This window comes from Cricetulus griseus, chromosome 2 (assembly GCF_003668045.3).
Source record: "Cricetulus griseus strain 17A/GY chromosome 2, alternate assembly CriGri-PICRH-1.0, whole genome shotgun sequence".
Classification (NCBI taxonomy): Eukaryota; Metazoa; Chordata; class Mammalia; order Rodentia; family Cricetidae; genus Cricetulus; species Cricetulus griseus.
Window position 1 is genome coordinate 175,414,795 of NC_048595.1, and position 23,802 is coordinate 175,438,596.

Consider the following 23,802-nt stretch of genomic DNA (forward strand, 5'->3'; position numbering starts at 1 on the left):
TATGGAGACAGTGTATATTACAATTCACATATGTGATGTGTGTGTGTATGCATGTACGTGTGTAAAATCCATTTATTTTACATCCAGAATTACATCCAGAATGTAAATAGCAGTTATCTTTTGATGAAATCATAGGACATTTTGTTCAGATTTTATATGTCTCAAATTACACATAATTAACACATGCTAGTTTTTCAAAACTAGAAAATAAGTCTACAGAATAAAATATAGACTCCTTCAGCCCAAATTCAGGGCCTATTTATAAAACCCCCTTTCAGCTTGAATAAAGAGGCTCTTGAGCCATGTCTGTGACTCCTGACATACAAATCCTTTCATTATCCTTTTGCACTCCTTTACTGTCTAAGTCCTCTTCTACATAGACCTAATTCTCAATCACAACACATATGCATATCAGTGAATGTCTTACTTGTCAACCATATCTCACTCATGTTGAGGAAAGTACTCTAATTCTCCTAGGAAAAAGTTAGCCAACAGTTCATCTAGTTCCCCTAACATTTTTAATACCTGTGTCAGATATTTGGATATCTCAGAAATATTTAAGCAGTTACTGCTTTAGTTACTTGTAATTTCCTTATTCTGTGGGGTACTTTCAAAATATGGACAAATCATGCCTTGCCCATTCTGTGCAACCAGAGTCTAGCAGAATGAACAAAGAACATTATAAAAATCTTATAAAATTATTCAAATTGCTCATCACCTCTTCCTGAAATAGTTACAATAAATTCCCTTAACTGGTTTGTCTTGTCTCCATTTCCATTCTTCCTGACTATGCTTCTAGCTTCAGAGATTATCAATAGTATTTTATAATTTAAGGAGAAAATGCAGACTTCTTTGCAAAGCACAAAGCACTCTTCAGAGTATGTTGTTGCTTGTGCCTGCATTTCACATCAAATCACCGCCTTGTGCCTTAACACCAAACCGTTTCTTCTTTCCAGAAACAGTTCCTTTGCAGATGTTTACCCTTGGACCACACTCCTTCTCCATTTCCTGTGTCATCATTCACGAAATATCTCAAGTTGCTCACCGCCCAAAATTCCCTTAAAGAATTAATTCAAGCGCATGTTATCACTGCCTCCTTTGTAGAAACTTCTCTGAATTGAATGATTTTAAAGAATGGCATCAATCTTTCTATATTATAGTAAACAAAACAAAGAATACCCCTAATATGATAAAGTTATAGAGTCAATATCAAACTAGAGGGACATGGCCAAGAAATTACCAATTCCATCTCAGCTGACCAGGGAGCTCTTCACAGAAGAGCTAATGAGCAACCAAAAAAACACTCATAGCAAAAAGAAAGCGAAATGTTGAAGAGGACAGTGGCAATGAGAATGTAGGAAAGGACAGTAGCAATGAAAATTACAGGGTGGCTGCTGAAGAACCCACAGGTGATCAAGATGAGAACCCAGGCCACAGTTCACTAAGACCACACTGGAGCTTTTGAACTTCATTTTGCTGGCCAGACTGTCACTAAAGCAGAATCATCAGGTATATTGGTGAAATACAGGGTCCTGGACCTGACCATCAGACAAGAATTAGCATGCCTAGGAATGTGTAAGAATCTGTCTACTGAATACCAAGACAACTTTACACAGCAATGTTGGGAACAATTATCCAAATGAAGGGCCTCACATGACCAGATACAGTACTGCTAGCTTAAAGGAGCAAGAGCAAGGTCATGAATATGAAATGGGAGGAAGCAGAAGCCCCACAGATGATCAAGATAAAAATTCGATAACCGGAAGGATGTGAGAGATGGGACAGAATGAAGAATATGTTCTTGATCCTTTCATTTCTCCCAGCTCTGTTTTACATGTTTTCCTCTGAACCACTGAACATGTAATATCACACACTTTGTTTAGTGCTTTGTACCTACCAGCACTAACTCAAGTGAATCATGTATGGCCTCATATATGTGCATTTTGTCCAATATGATATTGATTTGAAAATTATAATGAATAATTGCAGCCACTATATACTAAGCTGTTGCTGTAGCTCAGGAATTATCCTAGTTATTAGCACCGGCTATGTGACAAAAATACGGCAATCCTGGGGATACATCTCTGACAACAGGAAGGAAGGAATGGGTAACATTAGGTCAAATGAAAAGGTCTCCACAGTGCTCCTAAGGATGCTCCTCCCACAAAATATTTGTAACATTCTTTTAGAAAACAGAGACTATTATCAGCCAGGCAACATAACATCAAACAAGTTTGGCCAAGAAATTACTAAAGCCATGAGAAGGGCTTGAAAAAAAAAAAAGAAGGCAAAAGGGAAACAGAAGGTAGACAGACTTCAAACTGTCTCATCTAATGTCAGCCACACATGTGCCCATCAGCACCCTTTGCTCTGCGGACATCTTTATCTCCTTCTGAAGGTGTTCCAGCAGTCAGCCACATGCTCACAACAAAATGGTTATCTAATTAATACCACGTCTGTGTGTGAAGCTTAAGATTCTTTTTATTACAACCTCTCATAGTTACCAAATGTGCCCTGTGATGAAAACTGTACTTAATAGCAATCCACACAAAAAGAGTGTGAAAGATAAAGAAAACAACACCACCAAGATGAAATGTAACAGAAGAAAACACATTAAGGCTGAAGGGGAAGGGGAGAAGATGACTCTTCATCATTACAGTGGATGAGCTGTTTTTCACACCACCCAGGTCTGACGTCCAATTCTATATTGACTTAGACAACCCGGGACAACAAAAAGTAGATGCCCACCAAAGTTGTGAGGAGAATATTCTGGCTACAGGTAAAGAAATGACAGAGTTAATCACTCTCAGGTCTGCTTTTCTAGAATGAGATGTTAAGATGAGCTATAGGAAAGGAACAAAAACATCTACCAAATTCCAAGGTTTTCTTGGCTTAATGATAAAATATGCATACCCGGGACCAGTCTGATTCATTGAAATCATCAGATATTCTCAACAGTTTCAAAGTTCTAGACAGGCTGCTCTGGCAAAATTATTAGAATCCCTGGAATGTGGTTGCACAATTAATTCATCTTAATGTTATCACAGAACAGAATTAAATTCAGTTCAACAAATATTTGTGGAGTGTACAGTGTAGACATGCATAGGAGAAAACAAAATATTCATCCATAAAGAAATAGTGGAAAATCTACTTGACAATGGCAAAAAAAAAAAAAAGACTGAGTCTCCAAGTTGCTAGTAAATGCAACTATACAAATATCCACACTCACATAGCAGGGTAGTACACAGATTTACTTATGCTTATTTTAAGTATCTGGCTTATTGCAATTTTCATTTTAGAAAGCACAATATGAGATTTCTTTTGTTTTAAGCCAGGTTCTCCCTATGCAGCCCTGGCTGTCCTAGGATTCACTGAGACCCACCTGTCTCTTCATCTACATTGCTGGGATTTTAAATACATCTGCCACCATGCCCGGCACCATTTGAAATCTTAAGAAAAGGATACTTGACTTAAAATATAACACAAAAGAAAACACAGAGGAAAAAAAAATAATCCTGAACTGCTGATGCAGAGCTGAAAGTGAACATGAGATAAAATGATATCTCCAGGAAAACCCAGAGAAACAACAGAACTATTGTCCTGATATCAGGGTCCACCTCGTAAACACAAGCCTCAGCACACAGGGGTGGGAGACCCCACAAACATAATAATTCAGAATGTCCATAGAAATAACATTGGCATGTATATACAACAGTTTCCATCATTTTATCTAACTGAATATATTCTAGATGAAATTGTGTCTGCTGAAACATCTGATAGCTTTGTGTCTGAATGCGGATATTATGATTTAAGGGTTTTAATGGGCTTAAGATTTTAAGTGTATTGCATTTTATCCACTGACAACAAGTTTTACTCTCTCACCATTCACTTCATTGATCCTGACTTGAAAGCTCACTTATTTTGAAATCATTGTTCAATAACACAGTTTTCAATGCTATCTTTAAATAGTCTTGTGATTTATTATTCTGCCTGGATAATAAATATAAATCTAATCTATAATATCATTTGATATGGGTTTTATCTAAAAATAGAGTTGATTTGTACTACCAAGTATTATGTTAGCTAATTTTCATAATCAAATGCAAGGTAGAAGTATTGATTTGCGTGTGTGTGTGTGTGTGTGTGTGTGTGTGTGTGTGTGTGTGTGTGTGTGTGAGAGAGAGAGAGAGAGAGAGAGAGAGAGAGAGAGAGAGAGAGAGAGAGAGAGTGTGTGTGTGTGTGTGTGCATGGCACTGGTTGTTGGGTATGTGTGTCTGTGTGGGTACATGCACTTGCATGTGCAGGCCACAGGCTGATGTGAGGTGTTTGGCTCCCTGAACCTAGCACTCACTGAGTCACTGTACCATCTCTCCAGTACTGAGACTACGTGCACTGGCATGCCCAGCCATGCATGGTGCCTGGGTCCAAACTCAGGCAGGCCCAAATGCTTGTATAGCAGCCACTTTGCCAACTGATCATTCCCCTGGGTGTTGGTGATATATATTTTAAATTAGAATTAGCTTTGAAATCAGTGATTAAAGACCCTAAGGACACATTAGAAAACAAGCATCTATCTGATACACTTGGCCCTCTCTTAAATATCAATACTGAATTCTAAAATAGATTACAAGATAACTGTTACTCAACGAGCATTAATTTACTATTTTATAAGACACATAATTGTAAAGGTAACCTATTTATAATGAATGGTTTAAACAGAGTATGTTTCCTAACTATAGAATAAGAAACTGATTTAATACCAAAAGCTTTTTTAGCAGGAAAAAGAAACAATCATTTTCCCTTTATTTTGCAAATGAGCTTTCACTAATGAAAGTGATTTAAAAGGATTTCAATAGTTCCCGAGCATAATAATAAATGTAAAAGGTACACTGAATAAATAATAGATGTATTATTGTACTTTTAAAATAATCTAAAGTAACTGAGAGAAATTTTCCTCACATACTAAAAAATATCCACAAGTAGCTTCAATATGGACTATTTTAGGTATCAAGAGAAAGAGGAAGAGACTGCAGGAGGCACAGAATTATCAGGAAAATATGTCCACCCAATATGGCTATTTGGCGCCCTCTGCTGTTGTACTACTGTTTCTTCATGCTAGTGGTTAGGTAGACTAACAAGAGTTCTCAGAGAATCCAGTCACTTTGGGAATTAAACAATATGGCCATGGCCATACCACCCTGAACATGCCGATCCCATCTGGAAATAGAAAATACTACACTTATCTTAAAATCTGCTTTTGGGTGGGATGAGAATTCTCGACCAGATGTGAACGATAATATAGTAAGACAGTTCTTGTCATTTTCTTTCTTTTCCATGTGCTTCCATTAACAAGCACATAAGTAAGCACAAACTAAGAAAAGGTGTTAAACATATCAAGCAGTAGAGTTTTTATATTTTACTGCAACTTATTTAACAGGACATAAGCAGCAGCTATAAATTATTAAATGCAAATATCCATTGTCTTACATAGAAAATATATTTTGACAGTATTTCTTCTCAAGATCATAGGCTATTATTACACAATTACTAAGTAATAGAGACTAAAAATTAATACATAAAGAGTCTTTACAACAGCAGCACAGGAAATCAACTTCCAAGTCCAGCCAAAGAGCCAAGAGCTCCAAATAGCAGGACTGGAAGCTCTCTCTAACATGGATTGTTATATGGATAGTTGCTTCTCTATATCCAAACTTTCTGTCTTCCAAATAATTAAATTTCCATCCACTTCAAGGACTGAGAATGGCTAGTGGATAGTACAAGCTGTATTCCTCTCTCTGATAGAAGGGAGATAATACTCCTCCCATTTTGTAACAAATGAACATGTCGAAGAGACACATGTAAAGCATTAAAACTAACTATGGGGGTATTGTGGTGGGGGTGGCTGTGGTAGGAATAACTTCAGTGATGGGGCTTGAAAAGTCCAAAGGTCCTCTGTTGGAAACACAGCCTTCTGTCAAAATCCTTGGTTTATTTTTAAATAAATGGTACCAAGGTGAGATTCTGGGGGCCTCTTGACTTGGTCAGAACAGTATAAAGTAGAAGACTAAGCATGGCAAAATGAAAAGAGAAACACAAAAACCCCAGATCAATGTGGTAAGTGATTCCAAGTTTCAAAAACACAATTTAGCAGATTCTAACCTATTAGCTGCTATTTTCTCTCATCACTGCCTTGTTGGCCCACACTCACTGCTCCTATCCACACTGACATCCATTATGCTCTGACATATGCCTGGACCACTCCCCCTCTTTTCCTCCTGATATCAAGCCTGCCTCTTCAGAAAAGCTTTCCCAACAGCTCTGCTGGTCAGTTCATCTCCCTAGTGTTGTCTCCCATTGGTCCACACCTTAAGTAGTCTGAGAATCACATTATGAATTGCACACAGGTTCCCTGGCTGGAACAGGAGCTGCTCAGTGCCAGCACCTGTGCCAAGTGGGTGTGGTTAAAGCACTCTCCAACTGGTTCTAGCACAGGGCTTAGGTCATAGCATGAACCTCAATCAACAATCAAGTATTAAACCAGTGTGCGGTAAATACCTACTGTGATAAATGTTTGGAGCATGTTGTCACATTTAACTTCATTACAACCCAATTATGCCCATTTTAAAGCTAAAGACAAAAGTAAGATAAAAGGTTCATCAGTCCCTTGGGAGAACACACAACTCCATGGTGAAAATGTAGGAGGAAAATGTTCTTTCTGCATCCACTTGTCATTCCCATGTGTTCTGAATTATTCTAGATATAGAGTCCTCACAATCAGTTCTGCAGAGACTTGGGAGGTGGGAGAGGTGTAGTTAGGAAAGGAACCCTAGGCTATTTACACTGAGTCAAGGAACATATGGGAAGAACTTAATAAGAACCTCTCTCCATAGGCTACAGCACAGTCCTTCTCAGCTAGCAGTGAACTTTGGAAATGTTGGAAGGCACAGTTTTCCAATTGTGTTAGAGGTGCCAGCTTAGTTTTGCTGTTTCAGATCCTAATTAGTATGTGGTTAAAGTTTCCTACAAATATTCTGTAATCTAATTAGATATGATACACAATCAAATATAGAAAACTGGCACAACAAAGTGCTAGCAGCATCCAGTGGGTAGAGTCCAGCTAAGGACACTACTGAAGTAGTACAGAGCAAAGGATAGTCTTCACGACAATCACTTAGTTACCCACGTAACATGCCAAGCACAAAGACTTTATTGCATATGAACATACTCTGAGTCTGTAGATGTGATATTTAGTACCACTACAGCAAAAATGATGCATTTCTTATGTTGATCTCACTGTCAAAATGCAGCATCTAGTTAGTTTTAGCACTAGTTTGTTCAAAAGAGTGTCATCTGCAGGAATTTTAAGCTATTTCACAGAGCGCTAGAAGAAGCATGTGAAAGTCCTATTTTTGAGCCACATTCTCCAGTCATGTTCCTGCACAAAGCCTCTCAGATGGCACTGTGTTTTTACTGTGAGGCTCTTTACCCAGTGAGAACAGCAAACCTTGGAAAGCTCTTTTGCATCACCTATGATTGAGATTCAAAGGGAGCCTCACAGGTCCTTAGCTGTCTCACCTCCGGTCATCTTGCCCTCCCTGCTGGTTCAAGAATACAAGGCCATGCTCACCAGGCTGCCCCTCCCACACAGGCACCCTAAACATTCATGCCTTAACCTTCTACAGCTGAAAACTCCACCACACCTGCTCTTCACCCTCGGCGCTGTATGGGCTTCACAAGCTGCTGCACATTTGGATGCCCGAGGAGCTCTACAAATACTCAGTGCACTGCTCACCTGTATATGAATTGAGTCAGGGAGTCTGTGGTAGGAGCTGGGCAGCGTTTAGAGATTTTAGATATCCCAGGTGACTTCAACGTGCAGCAGTCTGGTAACCGCCATCATGGGGGCATTATGTCACTGGATTCCACCACTTCTTCAAAGACTGCCAGTCTCATCATCCCTTATCCAACTGTGACCCTATGCTTAACCACACCAATCAACCTTTCACAACTGCCCTTCACCACCCTTCTTTAATCTCTGAATGACAGGACTGCAATTCTGCAACACTTAAGAAAATGCATCCTCTGTTTTTCCCATATGCCTTTATTCTAGCCCATTACAACTGCAGATTCAGTCCCTCTTTTTCCTTGTTCTTAGCGTCCACTCTCTGCCCCGAACCTCTGTCACTCTCAGTTCCCAACTTTGGTGCCCCCACCTCCTCATAGACTTCCCTTAAAATGCATGAGCTTTAGAAATATTTTGTCCTCATCCATCCACTAGCCCAAGAACAGCCACTCAAGCATCCAGCCTCTCCTCCTTTTCAATTTCAGAAATGAGGTTTTCTTCTTCTACCAAAAAACAAACAAACAAACAAAAAAACAAAACAACAACAAAAAGCCAGTTGCATTGCCCCTGAATTGAATTTCCTCATTCATCAATGATCAATTCTCCCTTCCCCGTCCTGAAGATCCCCTTCTCTGCTGGCTTTTCATCCTCAGCCAAGGGCACTCGCTGCTGTCTACAAAACCACAGCTCCATCTAACTGCTGTCTTGCTCCTTCCATTTCCTCTCATACAAACTTCACTTGCTATTTCTGTTTCCCTTACAGCCTAGTTTCTGCCTCTGGGAAGATGGCCTGAAGAAAGGATACTCTAACCTGACTGGCAAGTGCATTCAGCCCTTTGATGGTTCATTGTTGATTGCACTTAACACAGTGATCTCTTCTCCCTTGCACCTCTTGAGTCCCACTTTGCTGACCAGCACATTCTCCTGGCTACCCTCATATGTTTCCTGTGGTGATACCTTGCTTGTACAAATAAAGCCCATGTGAAGATTAGAGAATGGAGCTTGCCACTAGCTAACCATAGAGGTCTGGAGGTCTGTTCAGACAGACAGGAAGTGAGATGGCTGGGAGGAGAGAGGATATAAGCAGGGAGAAACAGGAATGTGCTTTCTTGTCTGCTGAAAAGCCAAGGAGGTAAAAGGTGGCTTTGGCTTGCTCCTTCTTCTATCTGTTCTCTCAGCATTTTCCTCTGTATCTGACTCCAGGTTTTTAATATTTAGACCAATTAACTCCCATTTACAGTTCCCTATTTTTCCTCCCCTAATCCTTCCTCATCCTGCTCCTTTTAGAGCTGAATGATCTCCCTTACTTCCATGGAGCTAAGAAATATAAATATATATATATATGAATCATCAATGTGTGTATCCCATGGCTCTACGACTCCCTCAAGTTTCAGACCCTTAAACTAAACCACCTGACAAACATCCTGATGTATGTAATACATGGGCACCTCAGCATCAACATAAACTAAACAAACAGCTCTTCACTGCCCCTATAAAACCTGCTCTCGTACATTCAATATCACATTGATAGAGCCACTTTCTATTCAATCAATCAGGGGACCTTTAGAAAAACCTTCCTTATTACTCACACCCAATCAATTATCAGCTCCCACTGAATACAACTCAATTTAACTATTGAGTTTAAATTCTCCACTGTACTCCTGTTCAAATGTATTGACTGGCTTTCATGTAAAATTCTATTTGAGTAACAAACTCTAAAGATTTTTTTTTTTTTTTAATTTTGAAAGCCACTGAGGTTAAAGGTAAGTTTCAGCATCTTCCCTTGGTCCAAGATGAACTCACTTTTATTTCCCACCACTACTGGCCTCCAGCTGAAGCTCCAACAATGCTGACTGAGCAGGGTCTCTTCATGTCCATCTATGCTGAGCACACTGCAACCCTTCTCCATTCACCATCTATGTATATTTCACTTACCCCTCCTCCAAATAGCCAATTGTGATCACCTCAGGCTAGGACAACTCCTGCAATATTTCCTGCATTTCTCGCCATGCCACTGGCCACAGAGCTTTGCAATTTATCTGCTCATATTTTCTAAGAGGAAATATCATGTCTTGTTCATTTAGCTCTCCAGTGCCTAACTAGTTAATAATGGTTACTGTACTTGACCGATTCAATTATTTTGTAGCAGAAATATAAAAGTCAAAAAGTTTCAAAATATATTCTAATAAAGAACAGATTTTTTCACAAATACTAAAAGAAGTTAATTCTTTATTGCCAAAATATTAATAATTAGTCAAAAACCTTCATATTTCTACCAGCATAACTTCAACTTCTCAAAGTAGAATTAAATATAAAGAATGACATTTGGGGGCTAGGAGGCTATGGCAGCTGAGGGCATAGATTGAATCTACTGAGTGATTCTTGGCAATCTATCATTAAATTTATATAGGATGATAAAAAAAACAACTGCTATATTACATACATTCCATAGCAATATGGATTTCCTCTTAACACAAAATATCTTCAGTTAATGTATTTCCAAAGGAAAATAAGACCTGGATTTAAAACCATAAAACTAATCACTTTTCCTTGGCTCAGGATCTGATGCATTACATTGACCATGCACTACAGAGTCCATTCAGAAGTCCAATGCACACTTACTATGTGCAAAGTACATGACCAAAAAGGCATTAGGATCAAAGGGTTGTTTTCTGGCAGTCCCTTGGAAATTCAGTATTTGATGGTCTTATGAAATCATCATAAATAATCTAGGCATGTCCAATATAAGAATCTTTCAAAATAGGAAAAGAACAAAAAACACACTTATCATTCATTATTTAGTTATAAATTTTAGTTTATTTTTACAGATTAATAGAATCATTCATTTTGTATTTATAGAAATTTAAAACTCATTTCTTTCAAACTAGAGAGTAAGTTACAACCTGACTCAAAATTTTTTAAATATTTTATCCTAAGCTCTAAAATGCTATAAAAGTATAAATTACATATAAGCTATATACACACTCATGTACACATAGAAGAATACATGCATGCACAACCTAAAGTACTCCTTCACATATGTGTGAAAAGTGAACATGTTTTAATGGAGAACTGCAACAGGTATTAGAGGAGTAGGGCAGGGAAGGCACCACAGGTATATGATAATTGGAACATGTTTTTTCTTTGTTTTGTTTTTTGTCTATTTGTTTTGTTTTGTTTAAGGTAAGGCAAACAGGAACCAGCTTCACAAAAAAAGTTCCTGAGGATGCTGGCTTTTACCTAACCAGAAATCCTCCTATAGTACAGGTTGAACTCATTTCTGGATATTTAGACTGCTCTTTGATGTTTGGGGAATTGAAGTTTCCTTTGTAACTGACAGAAATAACCTTAAATAAAAACAAAGGGACAGCCAGGTATTGGTGGCACATGCCTTTCATCCCAGCACCCAGGAGGCAGAGACAAGTGGATCTCTGTGAGTTCGAGGCCAGCCTGGTCTACAAAGTGAGTACCAGGACAGGCTCCAAAGCAATACAGAGAAACCCTGTCTTGAAATAAATAAATAAATAAAAGGGACAAATGTTCAGTATTGATTAAACAAACAATAATAATACATGGTAGGCCTTAAATATTTGTACTTAAACTTAGACTGCTTGGTATCTAACATGTAAAAAGGAAAGAACAAATGAAGTTTAATGTTTTAAAATGCTAGAAAATCAAGAAAATTATAGTAGCAATAATCCACTTTTACATTGTAGTCAGCAAAAGGTATGCATTACAGTCTCTAGGGTACAGACTAAGAGAACAGCAGTAATTATAGCAAGCATAATAAGAATAAAATAAAATTTTAAAAATTGGTTTAATCTACTAGAAGGCTTTAAAAAGAAAATATAAAAGTAGGAAAGTTAAAACAAATTCAAAAGAAAAATGCACAAAGAGTAGTAGAGACTGGCAGTAGCACAGCAGCCCACTAAAAGGAGAACACACCATACACACACACACACACACACACACACACACAAAAAAAAAAAAAAAAAAAAAAAAAAAGAGGTTCATAAAGAAACAATGTGGAGAATAATATAGCACTCCTTCAAGCTGATAGAGAGGATGAACATAGGGAGGATGTACATGTGTTTTCTTTATAGCAAAAACTATCAAGAATACTATAATGAAGCTGAGTTACCAGAGCTCATTCACATTCAGTATACCCTTTGATGACTAGGAAAAAGAATGGTTCTCATCAAGAAAGTAAACTTGAGAAAAGGGTTTGCTCCCCAAATCCCTGTTTCCAAAAGTATTTAATGCTACAGAAATAGGCATCTCGTGGAATACACAAAGCCCATTGTGGGAAAGGCAGTTAAATCTAGTCTGATAGCTACTCTGCTTAGAAGATAGCATTTGACAACATTGCTCTGTCTTCCCAACCTGGCACTTTCTTCTCAGATGCGTATCATTCTCACTCATACACCCATCTTATACTGCCACCCAGAAGAGGCTGTATCTCTTATTAAAATCCAAAAGGCCTATTCCATAGGCTTCTATATTTCTATTAATAGCACTGGGCTTGTGTCTCTGAAATAACTCTGAATGTCAGAATTCTCTCATGCTTATCTGTGAAGACCTATTTGTTCAACTTACACTGCAGTACGAAAGCCAGCCCTACTTTATCTTCACTGCTTAATCCCATTTCCAGCCCTCATGACCTCTCACTGTACCCACATAGTAGCCTACTACTCTACTATGGTTACATTTATTAGTACTCTATTATTAGATGTCACTAAACAGGGCAAAATTTTCTTTAACAAAATCTTTCAAAACAATTCAACACCATAGAATTTCCTGTTAGTAAAAGGGGAAATATTTATACAATCTGAGCAAAGGATTACCAGACTACAATCCACACCTCCAGAGAAGCTAGGAAACAAAGAGGACAGTAAGAGAGACACACATGGTCCCACAGTGAACGGGAAAGGGACAAGAGCTCCTGAACAAATTGGGAGCATGGGGGAGGGGGAGGAAGGTAGGAGAAAAAGAAGGGGAAAAGAGGAGGGGGGAGGAGAACATGAGGGATCAGGAAGATTGAGTCAAGAGATGAATACAGGAGAGCAAGAAAAGAGATACACCAATAGAGGGAGAATTTATAGTTTTAAAGAGTAATCTGGCACTAGGAAATTATACAGAGATCTACAAGGATGACCCCAACTAGGATTCTAAGCAATAGTGGAGAGGCTACCTTAAATGCCCTTCCCCTATAATGAGAATGATGACTACCTTAAATGCCATCTTAGAGCCTTCATCCAGTAGCTGATGGAAGCAGAAGCAGAAACGCACAGCTAAGCGCTGAGCCAAACTCCTGGAATCCAGTTGCAGAGAGGGAGGAGTGACAAACGAAGGGGTCAAGAGCATTCAGAGAAGGCACACAGAAACAGCTGACCTGAGCAAGTGGGAACTCATGGACCTCAGTCTGACAACACAGGTAACCAACACAGGACCACAACAGGCCTCCTGAACATGGGTGTCAACTAGGAAGACTGGGCAGTCTATGGGGCCTCCAGGCAGTGGAACCAGAATGTACCCTGATGCATGAACGTACTTTGGGAGCCTATTCCCCATGGAGGGCAACTGGATACACAGGGGAGGGCCTAGGCCCTGACCCAAATGACTTGACAGATTTTTGATGATCCCTCATGGACGGCCTCATCCTCTCTGGGGAGTGGATGGTAGATGCGATGAGGGGGGTGGTGGGGAGCATAGGAGGAGGGGAGGGAGAGGGAACTGGGATTGATATGTTAAAAAAAAAAAAAGAAATGCCTGTTAGACCCTCAGCTTTGCAATCAAGTTCCTTCACAATATGATTTCAATGTACACTTCCAAACAAACTTCTTAAATGTCTTGGGTATGTTGTAAGTAATTTACACAGTAATGTAGTTATACTATATTAAACGCTGAAAATAAACAAGAAGAAACACTTGATGCCTGACCATAGAATGTTTAACACAGACCAAAAAAAAAAAAAAAAAAAAATTCAAGTACCCATGCAAAATGCCGATCCTACCAAAAGCAATCTACAGATTCAGTCCAACCCTCATCAAGATCACAACACAATTATTCACAGAAATTGAAAACAATCTTCAACTTCATAGGGAAACAAAGAGACAAAATCCAGACTAGCTAAAATAATCCTTAATAATACAAGAACTATTGGAGATATTACCATTCCACATTTCAAATTGTACCTGCTTATTTGGTTTGCTCTCAATGGCTTACTCAGCCTGCTTTCTTTCTTTCTTTTTTTTTATTTTATTAGTTCAAATTAGGAACAAGCTTGCTGCACATGTCAATCCCTTCTCCCTCTCCCTCTCCTCCCCCCAAACATCCCACCTGCCCCTAGCCATCCCCCATGCACTCCCCAGGCAGGGTAAGGCCCTCAAAAGGGGCTCCCCAAAGTCTACCACATCATCCTGGGCCAGGCCTAGGCCCTTCCCCATGTGTCCACAGCCTGCTTTCTTATACATCTCAGGAACAACTTCCTTGGACCCTCCCATATCAATCATTAATCATGAAGATGCCCTTGCTCACAAGCCAATATGGTGGAACATTTTCTCAACTGAGAGACCCTCTTCACAAATGACTCTAGGTTGTGTCAAGTTGACATAAAACTAGTCAACATACCTGCTCACCAGTGTACTGCTTCTCTATTCATTATAGCCATAAATTGGAAACAACCTATACATCCATCAACTGATGAATGGATAATGAAAATACGGTACACTTAAACAATGGGATATTACTTAACTGTTAAGGACAGAAGAATCAAGAAATTCACAGGTAAATGGGTGGAGCCAGGAACATCATCCTGAATACCCAGAACAGCAAATATTGCATGTTTTCTCTCATATGTGGACTTTCACTTTTAACCTTTAGATGTGTGTGTATCATTTAGAATATCCACAAAGGTTAGGGCGCTTATAAGGGATCAAAGGATATAAGGGAATGTTCCAAGGGAGGGAAAATAGAATGTAGTGTCTTAAAGAGATAAGAGGGGGGAAACTGGGTGATTAAATTTAGAGAAGGATGGGAGGGCAATGTAAAGCAGGGCATATGGGGAGGGAAAACTAACATTAAGTCATTTGAAAAGCTATATGGAAATTTACTATGGTAGAAGCATCCTAAAATAAATGGAATTTAAATGGAGTTACGATATAATGGAAGAGGCAATGTATAAACTAGACATGATATAAAGTTAAAGCCCCAGCACCAGGATGAGTTACATCTTGTTGAGCTGTTGGCCAAAGAGGTCCAACAAACCACATCCCCAAACATTACAGGTAATTGCCAGTATTATTGGTTACCTTTCCACGAACTGATGGTAAGTCCCTATTGCTGAAGATGCCACTGACAGCAATGAACATGGAGAAATAAAGCTGATGCCCAACTAGAAGCTTTGCCAGTACTGACTACCATCCATAGTAATGGAATGTATGATACACACCACTAGGAGGATAGGTATCACTAATCTCACCAAGCTAGGAACTCTGTGACTGACAACAGTGACCTACCTGCAAGACATACTGGTGCAATAGCAGCATAAATGTTATAGGAGTAACCAAACATGTTTTGGTTAGATTAAAAGCCCATTCCATGAGATGGAACCCACACCTGACACTGTTAATAAGGCCAGCAACTGAGACTAGAGCGGTCATGGTCCCAAGGGGAAAACCTACTACTATTATCCTGCTAAAGAAACACAGCAATAAAATGACTCCTAATGACATTCTACTATACCCATAGATGAGTTCATTACTCTGCCCACATCAGGGAAGCTTCTTCAGTATATCATAATTAACAGAGACCTAAAAACAGACAATGTGAAGACACTAAGAAGCCATGGAGATCTCAGTCCTAAACAGGCTGCCTTTATCAAACCCCTTCCCTCAAAGTTTAGGAATCTATCTGGAAGAAAAAAAAATGGAAAGATTCTAAGAGCCAAAGGTAGTAGAGGACTCCAAGGAAACAGCATCTTCTAGACAAAACAGGGTTGATGCACATATGAACTCACACAGACTGTGACAGCATGCACAAACAGTTAAAAGAAATCCTTAATGGCTCAGCTAACATACATTTTTCATGAAGTGATTATCCTCCTGCAGCCTCAGCTTCCTAGGCCTTTTCCACCTTCTATAACTGGTTTCTGTGTAAGCAGGAATTACTCTACAGCAGCGGTCTGTTGCTTTTATCACTAACTGCACTATAAAATATACTAGTAAAAGAGGGACAAAAAAGGCTGTAAAATCACATAATGAACCATAACTACCTACTAAAGCCATTCATAAACAGGACTATACACTGCTTAGTTTTCTTTAATTTTCTACCTATATACTTATTTTTCTAATTTTTTATTTCTAGTAGCTACTATCAAGAAAAGGAATGTGTCTTTTATTTCTTAAAGTTATCAACAAGAAAAAAATAAAACATGGGCACATGTTTTCTTTAGTACATTGTTTTACACATACGCACAAAATTAAAATGTCAAATTGTATAATGAGACAATGGTTTCCTGTGTCAAATATATGACTTTTTGAAACAAATGACAAGCACAACAAACACATTTAAGCTGTGATTTCTCCTCAGACTTTAGCACATGAACCTGAAAGCATGGAGAAAAACCACAGAAGGATTTCACAAGTCCAACTAATGAAATATAAAATACAACAGAGCCGATAAAACATTAATGTCTTGGGGAGAAGAAAGAATGATCAAAGGGTGATATCACTGCCAATTACTGGAGGATATGGGTCAATGGGACAGTCTGCAGTATTTCATACAGTGCCAGCATTCACTGACTAATGGCTAATTATCAGTTTACATGTGAGCCTTTCAACCCTTTCAGTAATTATACACAAGTTTAACAATTTAAAAAATGGAAATTAAGAATAAAAGAGAACCACAAAACAAACAAGAGGGTCAGCTTTGCAAAATGAAGGATGGGGACCACATTGATGGCCTGGGACTACTACTGCTCTTTAGTAGGGCAACCTTCTGCCGAATGGAGGATAGAGTGAGGGTCCAGATGGTAAATATCAGTTAGAAAAGTCAGATTTAGTTCAGTAAATATAATTTTAAGATATTTGAATGGTAAAAAATAATTTACTTTGTTAAAATGCCCAGTACTGCAAACATTCCAAAATCATGCCAGATAAATCCAACTAAAAACCACAAGATTATTTTCCATCAATGTCACCTCTCAAAAATTCAGAGACACCCCAAAGCTATGTGACCTCCCATGGAACCCGCAGACTGAAACTACATACAAAACTCACCTTGTCAGAGGCCTCAGAAGCCAAGAGGTTAGTTGCAAGGGTTTGTAGCTTATGGTGGGCCATATTTTTAAGGGCAGCAAGACTACGTCTTGTCATGGCTTGTTTCAGATTGACTGCTGGATGACTAAGTGAGTCTACTGCAGCAGGAACAGCCTCATCGCAAGCGTTCAGTATCTCCACCGCTGTTATCCCCATTGCACAGCGATCCAGCGCACCTGGGAGGCAGCATGTTACATATATTACCCAATTCTATCAACTTCCGTTTGTTTAGGTACAGAAAAAGAATGGATGGCAAAGCAGTCTTTGTAGGAATGGCTTATCAGTACTCACCCACAAACATTACCTATACATCCTCTATATATTAATTTTCCATGTAGATTCCACAACTACTCCTCTCCCTTAAGGCTTCATACACCTTCCCAGTAAAATCAAATTCAAAGCCAGGACTTTAAGAACCTCCATCACGTCTTTCCGCCTCTTCTGTTTTCCTGGAGGGTTTTCTTCACTAGTCTATCACTTTCACATTATTTACAAACATCAATGATCTCACCTTCCTTATAGCTTCCTATCAATATTAAATAACAACATCACTAAAATGGGTCCATTTTCTCTTTCAACAATTTCTGAAGCTTTTGCTTCTCTAAAACACATCCAAAAAACAGGCAGGGAAATATTGTGCCTTCTCCATTTAGTCTTCTTCACTGATGGTTACCAAACCCAGTGCCCCATACATGTTAGGCAGGAAGAAAGTGTCCAACCACTGTGTTACATCCCCAACTTTGAGATTCTTAGTTTCACAGCTTAAATGCTTTCCTTGTTTATAAAATAAGTACTATTTCTACTTATGCCTACTTTAAAGTACCTCATCCATCCGGCCTTCCCTTCCACTCGTCTCCATCTACATACTTAAGTTAGAACCCAAACTTCCTCCTGCATAACCTGAGCTTCATCAACATTTTTCATACTCCAGATTATATTATCAGTTTCTCTTTTCTGTTTTACATTCTCCATAATTCAAATTATCAGCTCACCAACAGTATATTAAAAGTTTATTTCTAGGATTGAATTATTCTTATGTGCATGAGTGTTTTGCCTGCATGTGTGTGTGTGTGCACTGCATGAATGCTTGATCCCTGCAGAGGTGAGAAGAAGGTGTCAGAGCCTCTGAAAATAGAGCTGCCAGGTGGATGCTGGGAACTGAACTTGAGTCTTCTGCTGTAGCAGCAAGTGCTCTTAAGTGCAAAGACAGCTCTCCAGCCTGTTACTTAAACTTTCACATGCCTTTTCCAAGCCCAGAATTGTGAACTACACAAGAGCTAGAGAATGCAGGTGTTTTGCTCACTGTAATATGCCTATGTGTAGTAATAACTACTGTTGGTTAATTAGATATTTAGTTAACAGCTTAAAATAGAGTTCTTGCAAATCAATGGATGAAAAAAGACAAAAGATAAAAGCAGAGAAGCCAGGTGTATTTTGTTTTTCAACTAACATGGGATATACATTTTTTTTCCTCTTCTTGCTGTTCTAGCTGTAGCGAGTGATATATAGGCCCCTGGAGAGCCAGGAAGGTACATCCTGAAGGTATTGACATTATTTATTTATTAAATTTATTTATTTATCATATCAATAAAAAATGAAGCTCTATAAATCAGATACAGGCAGGATTTGATGTATGAAATGTATTTAAACCCTGAAAGCTACTTGAGCCATCATAATTTTGGGGAATGGGTGGCTCAAGCATAAACCTGCTCATATGTATTGAATGCTTTTCTGTTATCTTAAAAATCAGCACTGCTGGTTGACTTTAGTTTACAGGCCCTCAAATATCTTTCTTACTCATTTATGCATCATACTTTAGTTGTTTTTTTCCTTTTCAAATGCATAGACATTGCTTGAATTTTTTCAGCAATGAGGGTGATGTTGGCTTTGATTCTGGCATATATAGCCTTAATTATGTTGGAATATATTTCCTCAAGTCTTACACTTTAGACCTTTTATTATGAAGACATGGTGGATTTTTTTCAAGGGTTTCTCCTGCATCTTTTGAAGTGATCATGTAATTTTGTCTTTAAGTCAATATATGTAATTTATTACATTTATTGAATTGTGTATGCTGAACCATCCTTACATCTCTGGGATAATGCTGACTTGGTGAAGGTGAAAAATCTTTTTGATGCATGCCTGTAACTAGCTTGTTATTGGGGATTTTTAAATCCATATTCATTGGAGATGTTGGCCTATAGTTTCTTTTCTTTTCTTTTTTCGTTTTTTCCTTTTGCCTTGTTTTGTTACCTGGGTTGTGTATCAGAGTTAGACACTAGTTTCATAGATGCAAAAGTGTTCCTTCTGCGTTTTTTTTTTTTTTACCCCCAATAGTTAAGCAAGATTAGCAGTAGGTCTCAGAAAATCTGGTAGGATTCTGCTGTGAATCCATCTGGGCCTGGGCTGTTTTTAATCAGAAGGTTTTGCTCTTCATTCATTGTGGCTCTGCTTAGGTTGTTATCTCTTCTTGGTTTAAGTTTGGTGTTTTGGATGAACCTAGAAATTAATCCATTTCATTTATATTTTCCACTTTAATGAAGCACATATTTTTAAATTATAACAGTCTGAGTTTCTTTAATGTCTGAAGAGTCTGATTACCTTGTTTATCTTAGAAGGGTTCTTTGTATTTTTATTTCAATAATTTCTGCTCTGATTTTTATTATTACTTCTCATGTTCAAGATTTTGGTATAGTTTGTTCTTGTTTTTGAAATTTTTGTCTTATATTATCAAGCCATTGATCTGTGTTCCTTCTGACTTTTTAATGTAGGCAGTTAGAGCTACAGTTCTGCTTACAAAACTGTTTTTAATGTGTCCCAGAGGTTTCATTATATTTTGTTTACAATGTCAGTCATTTAGTTCCAGGATTTTTTTTTTTTTTTTTTTTTTTTTTTTTTTGGTTTTTCAAGAGAGGGTTTCTCTGTGGCTTTGGAGGCTGTCCTGAAACTAGCTCTTGTAAACCAGGCTGGACCCGAACTCACAGAGATCTGCCTGCCTCTGCCTCCCGAATGCTGGGATTAAAGGTGTGCACCACCACCACCCTACTTGAATTTTTATTCCTTTTTTTTATTATTTCATTGATGTTTTCCTCATCTGTAACCTATGATCTTTCTCTTGCTCCTTTCAATATTTTCTCTTTGTTCTGCATGTTTACTGTTTTAAGTATAATATGCTGTAGGGCCTTTCTTTTCTGATCCTGTCTGCTTGGTGTTCTGTGCTTTTTCCATCTGTATGTGTATGCCTTTTCCTTGATTTGAGGAAGTTTTCTTCCAGGATCTTGTTAAACATCTTATCTGTGTTATTGACGTTCATTCTTCTACTTCAACTATACCTATAATTCAAATATTTGGTTTTTCATAGTGTCACATAGTTCTTGCATGTTCCTCTTGCCTGTGGATTTTTTGTTTTTTTATTTTTCATATTCTTTCTGGAATGGTCCAATTCCTCTGCTTTATCTTTGAGTGATAATATTGTCTTCTACTTGATCCACTCTACCTTAAAAGTTGTCCTCTGAATTTTCTAGTTGGGATATTAAAATGTTTCAATTCCAGCTTCATTTCACCTTCTTTTCTCTTCACTATTCCTATCTTTTTAACCAATTCAGTTTACAGATCTTATATTATCTTGGTCATTTTATTCAGCCATGAATTAATCTTTTCTTAGACACAGCTCAGTCATTTATTACTATCCCCTTTATGTTCATTGAGCTGTTTAGTACCATTATCTTTCAACTCCTTGAATTCTTCGATGAAGTTCATGATATTTTAAGTTCTGTCTCCTGGGGTTCATCTATGCTTTTTTTCATGGAGAACGTTTATATAGGGACTAATAGGGGTCTTGGGACGGGGGCAGGAGAAACACTTCCGTATTGCTTATATTTTTGCAACATGACCTCAGCATGCAGACTTCTTCCCTTAAGTGTGTGCCTGATGAGGGATTCTAGCCTGTCTCATGCTGAGCTGGGGAAGGAGCTGCATAATGAGAGCCAGGATTAGGTGTGTGGAGGTAGTGAAGGTGAACTTCCAAAACAACCTCAACCCTTCCTTCTTTTTTTATGAATTTTTATAAATTATGTGTATATGTTTGTGTGTGGATATGCGCACGGCAATGGGAGTGCCTGCAGAAGCCAGGGGAGGTAGTCAGATCCCTTGGGGGTGGAAGGGGTTTGTGAGCTGCCCATATGAGTGCTAGTGATCTAACAAGGATCCTCTGCAAGAGTGTACATACTCTTTACAGCTGGGCCATTGCTCTATCCAAAGCAATTCATCTTATAAAAACACGCAAAAATAGATCAGAAAGAAATATGTTACAGCATTAATGTTTACCATGGAGCTGTGTGACTTCAACGTGCCTTTCGTCTCTTTTAATCTTCAGTGGCTTTCAAAATATAACAGAAAATATTAATGATGGGGGAAGTCCTTCTGTGTATGTGTTTGTCTTATTGGTTGATGAATAAAGCACTGTTGGCCAATAGGGAAGCAAGAGAGGTGGGACTAGGAGTTGAGGAGGATTCTGGGAAATATAGTAAGGAGTCGCCATGTGATCGCCAGGAAGAGAGGACACATAAGGCCGGTGTCCTCGATAAGATAAGTCCTTATAAAAATATATAGATTAGTAGTTATGGTTGATAATTAAGACTGAGCTAGCAAATAAGAAATCCTAGTCATTGGCCAGCAGCATTGTAACTAATATAAGACTCTCTGTGTTATTTGGGGGCCCTAAAGTGTCGACAGAACCCAGGCAGCTGGTGGAAAGAGTTATCGTTACATATTAATCTCTCTTAGAATATGAAGCAGAATAAAGAGTTAAATGCAAAGGAAGTGTGCTCGATTTCAAGGATGCTTCCTCTTGACAAGATTGCAGAAGATGTGTCTACTTATTTCCAAAGGGCCTGAAAAGTACTACCTACTCTTTAGCAGTACAAACAAAAATATGTCTCCAGTATACTTACTCCCAAAGGACTATGTAGAACACACTGAGGGGAAAACATTTAGTGGAATAAAAACATTTAGAATAATTATTTTAAGTAATAAATAAAAACTGCCACTCAAAAGAAAAGTTTTAATCACTGATACATATTACTTAAGATTGCAAAAGTAGAATCAGATACACTTTAAAAAGAAAACTTAAGCTAAAACATTACATTACCTGCCTAAATATTCCTAGTAAAACTGTATTCATCTGTGTGTGCAAATCTATCAGCATCTGTGCTTTTCAGCTGAGCAATATTTATTCTACACCATATCCCATACATAAAATTGAAATTTGAAATCCACATGTGGTCCCTAAAGCCAACAACCTCCATGTCTGTAATGAGAGGCTCTTTGTCCGGGCAGGGTCCCGCCGCCCTTGAGAGCCCCAAATAAACACACAAAACTTATATTATAAAACTGTTGGCTGGTGGCTTGGGCTTCTTATTGGCTAGCTCTGTCTTAATGATTAACCCATAACTACTCATCTATGTATTTCTACATGGTCTTGGCTTACCAGAGAATGCATCTTTTCTTCCCGGGCTCACATCACAACTTCCCTGTGCCTACACTTCCCAGAATTCTCCTTCTCTGCTAGTCCTGCCTATCCTTCCGACCTGAAACTAGCCACACAGTGTTTTATTCATCAAACAATAAAAGAAACATATATACAGTAGGACTTCCCCCATCACATGTCACTTTGGCTCCTAAAATTACCTAGTCAGAATCTCTGTTGTGCTGTTCAAATAAAAATTAGTTTATCTTTTTCTACTGTTTCTGAACATGAGACAACACTGGCTCTTTCAAGCTCGTTAATCCCATAAGTAGTTTATACTATAAATATAATATATTTATGGGATTAAATATCACTGTGTATTTGTCATCATCGGCACATTATCCTCAATTGCATGCCTTTAAAAGCTGTCAATCCACTCTACAAGATCTAGCATAAAACAACAAATAGATGAATGCTACATATGTTTTTATGGATCAATATAAAATGAGAAAGGATAGTTATAAGAAATATAAATACATTTTTGAGTTTTATTCTGATATAAAGAACTATTTTCAGGAAATCAAATGCATCCTTTTAACTTTCTACTCCTTCCCCATGTTTATTCTTACCAGTGTCCATTTGCCAGACATACACAGAGCCATCTGTGCATCCCACCACCAGGTAGTCATCAGAAGGCCTCCACTTGATCACCTGAATAGGAAACAGGTGACGAGATGCCAACATGATGCATTTTTTCTCCCGCAAACTTAGAAGTCCTACTGAGTGGTCACTGGCTACAGAACAGATGCAATGTTGAACTCTTGCCTAAAAAAGAAGAATAAACTTCCATCATATTTACATTAAAATTAGAATAAGACAGATCTTGTCTCCCAATAACTTTAATGAAAATTACTTGTATGTATACTCTACTGAAAAACAACCACAATATCAGGCCATTTTGAACAATTTCTTCCTTGAGATTATAAATAAAAGTCTCTGGTTTAAATAGATATGCTTTTAAAATGTTGAACAGTGCAAAGGTTAGAGACTGGAAAGATGTCACTACAATATGAAAAGAACCTCAAAAAAAAATGATTGCCATATCTGAGAAGGCAAAACTGGGCAGCAAGGAGATGGGGGTCATGCGGTCTGTTAGTTGTTCTTTCCACAACATG

The 23,802-nt window shown here is 38.2% G+C and overlaps 1 protein-coding gene across 3 annotated transcripts in view; it reads right to left on the reverse strand.

The window, feature by feature from the left end:
- The window catches only part of Wdr7 (WD repeat domain 7), a 267,663-nt gene that overhangs the window by 201,854 nt on the left and 42,007 nt on the right, over positions 1-23,802 (reverse strand). For all 3 annotated transcript variants that reach the window (XM_027402761.1, XM_027402760.2, XM_035440121.1), the window contains 2 exons: positions 23,257-23,452; positions 17,122-17,336 (listed from right to left, as the gene is read on the reverse strand). In XM_027402761.1, the coding sequence (XP_027258562.1) occupies positions 17,122-17,336; positions 23,257-23,452 (411 nt within the window). The remainder of the gene's footprint in view (positions 1-17,121; positions 17,337-23,256; positions 23,453-23,802) is intronic.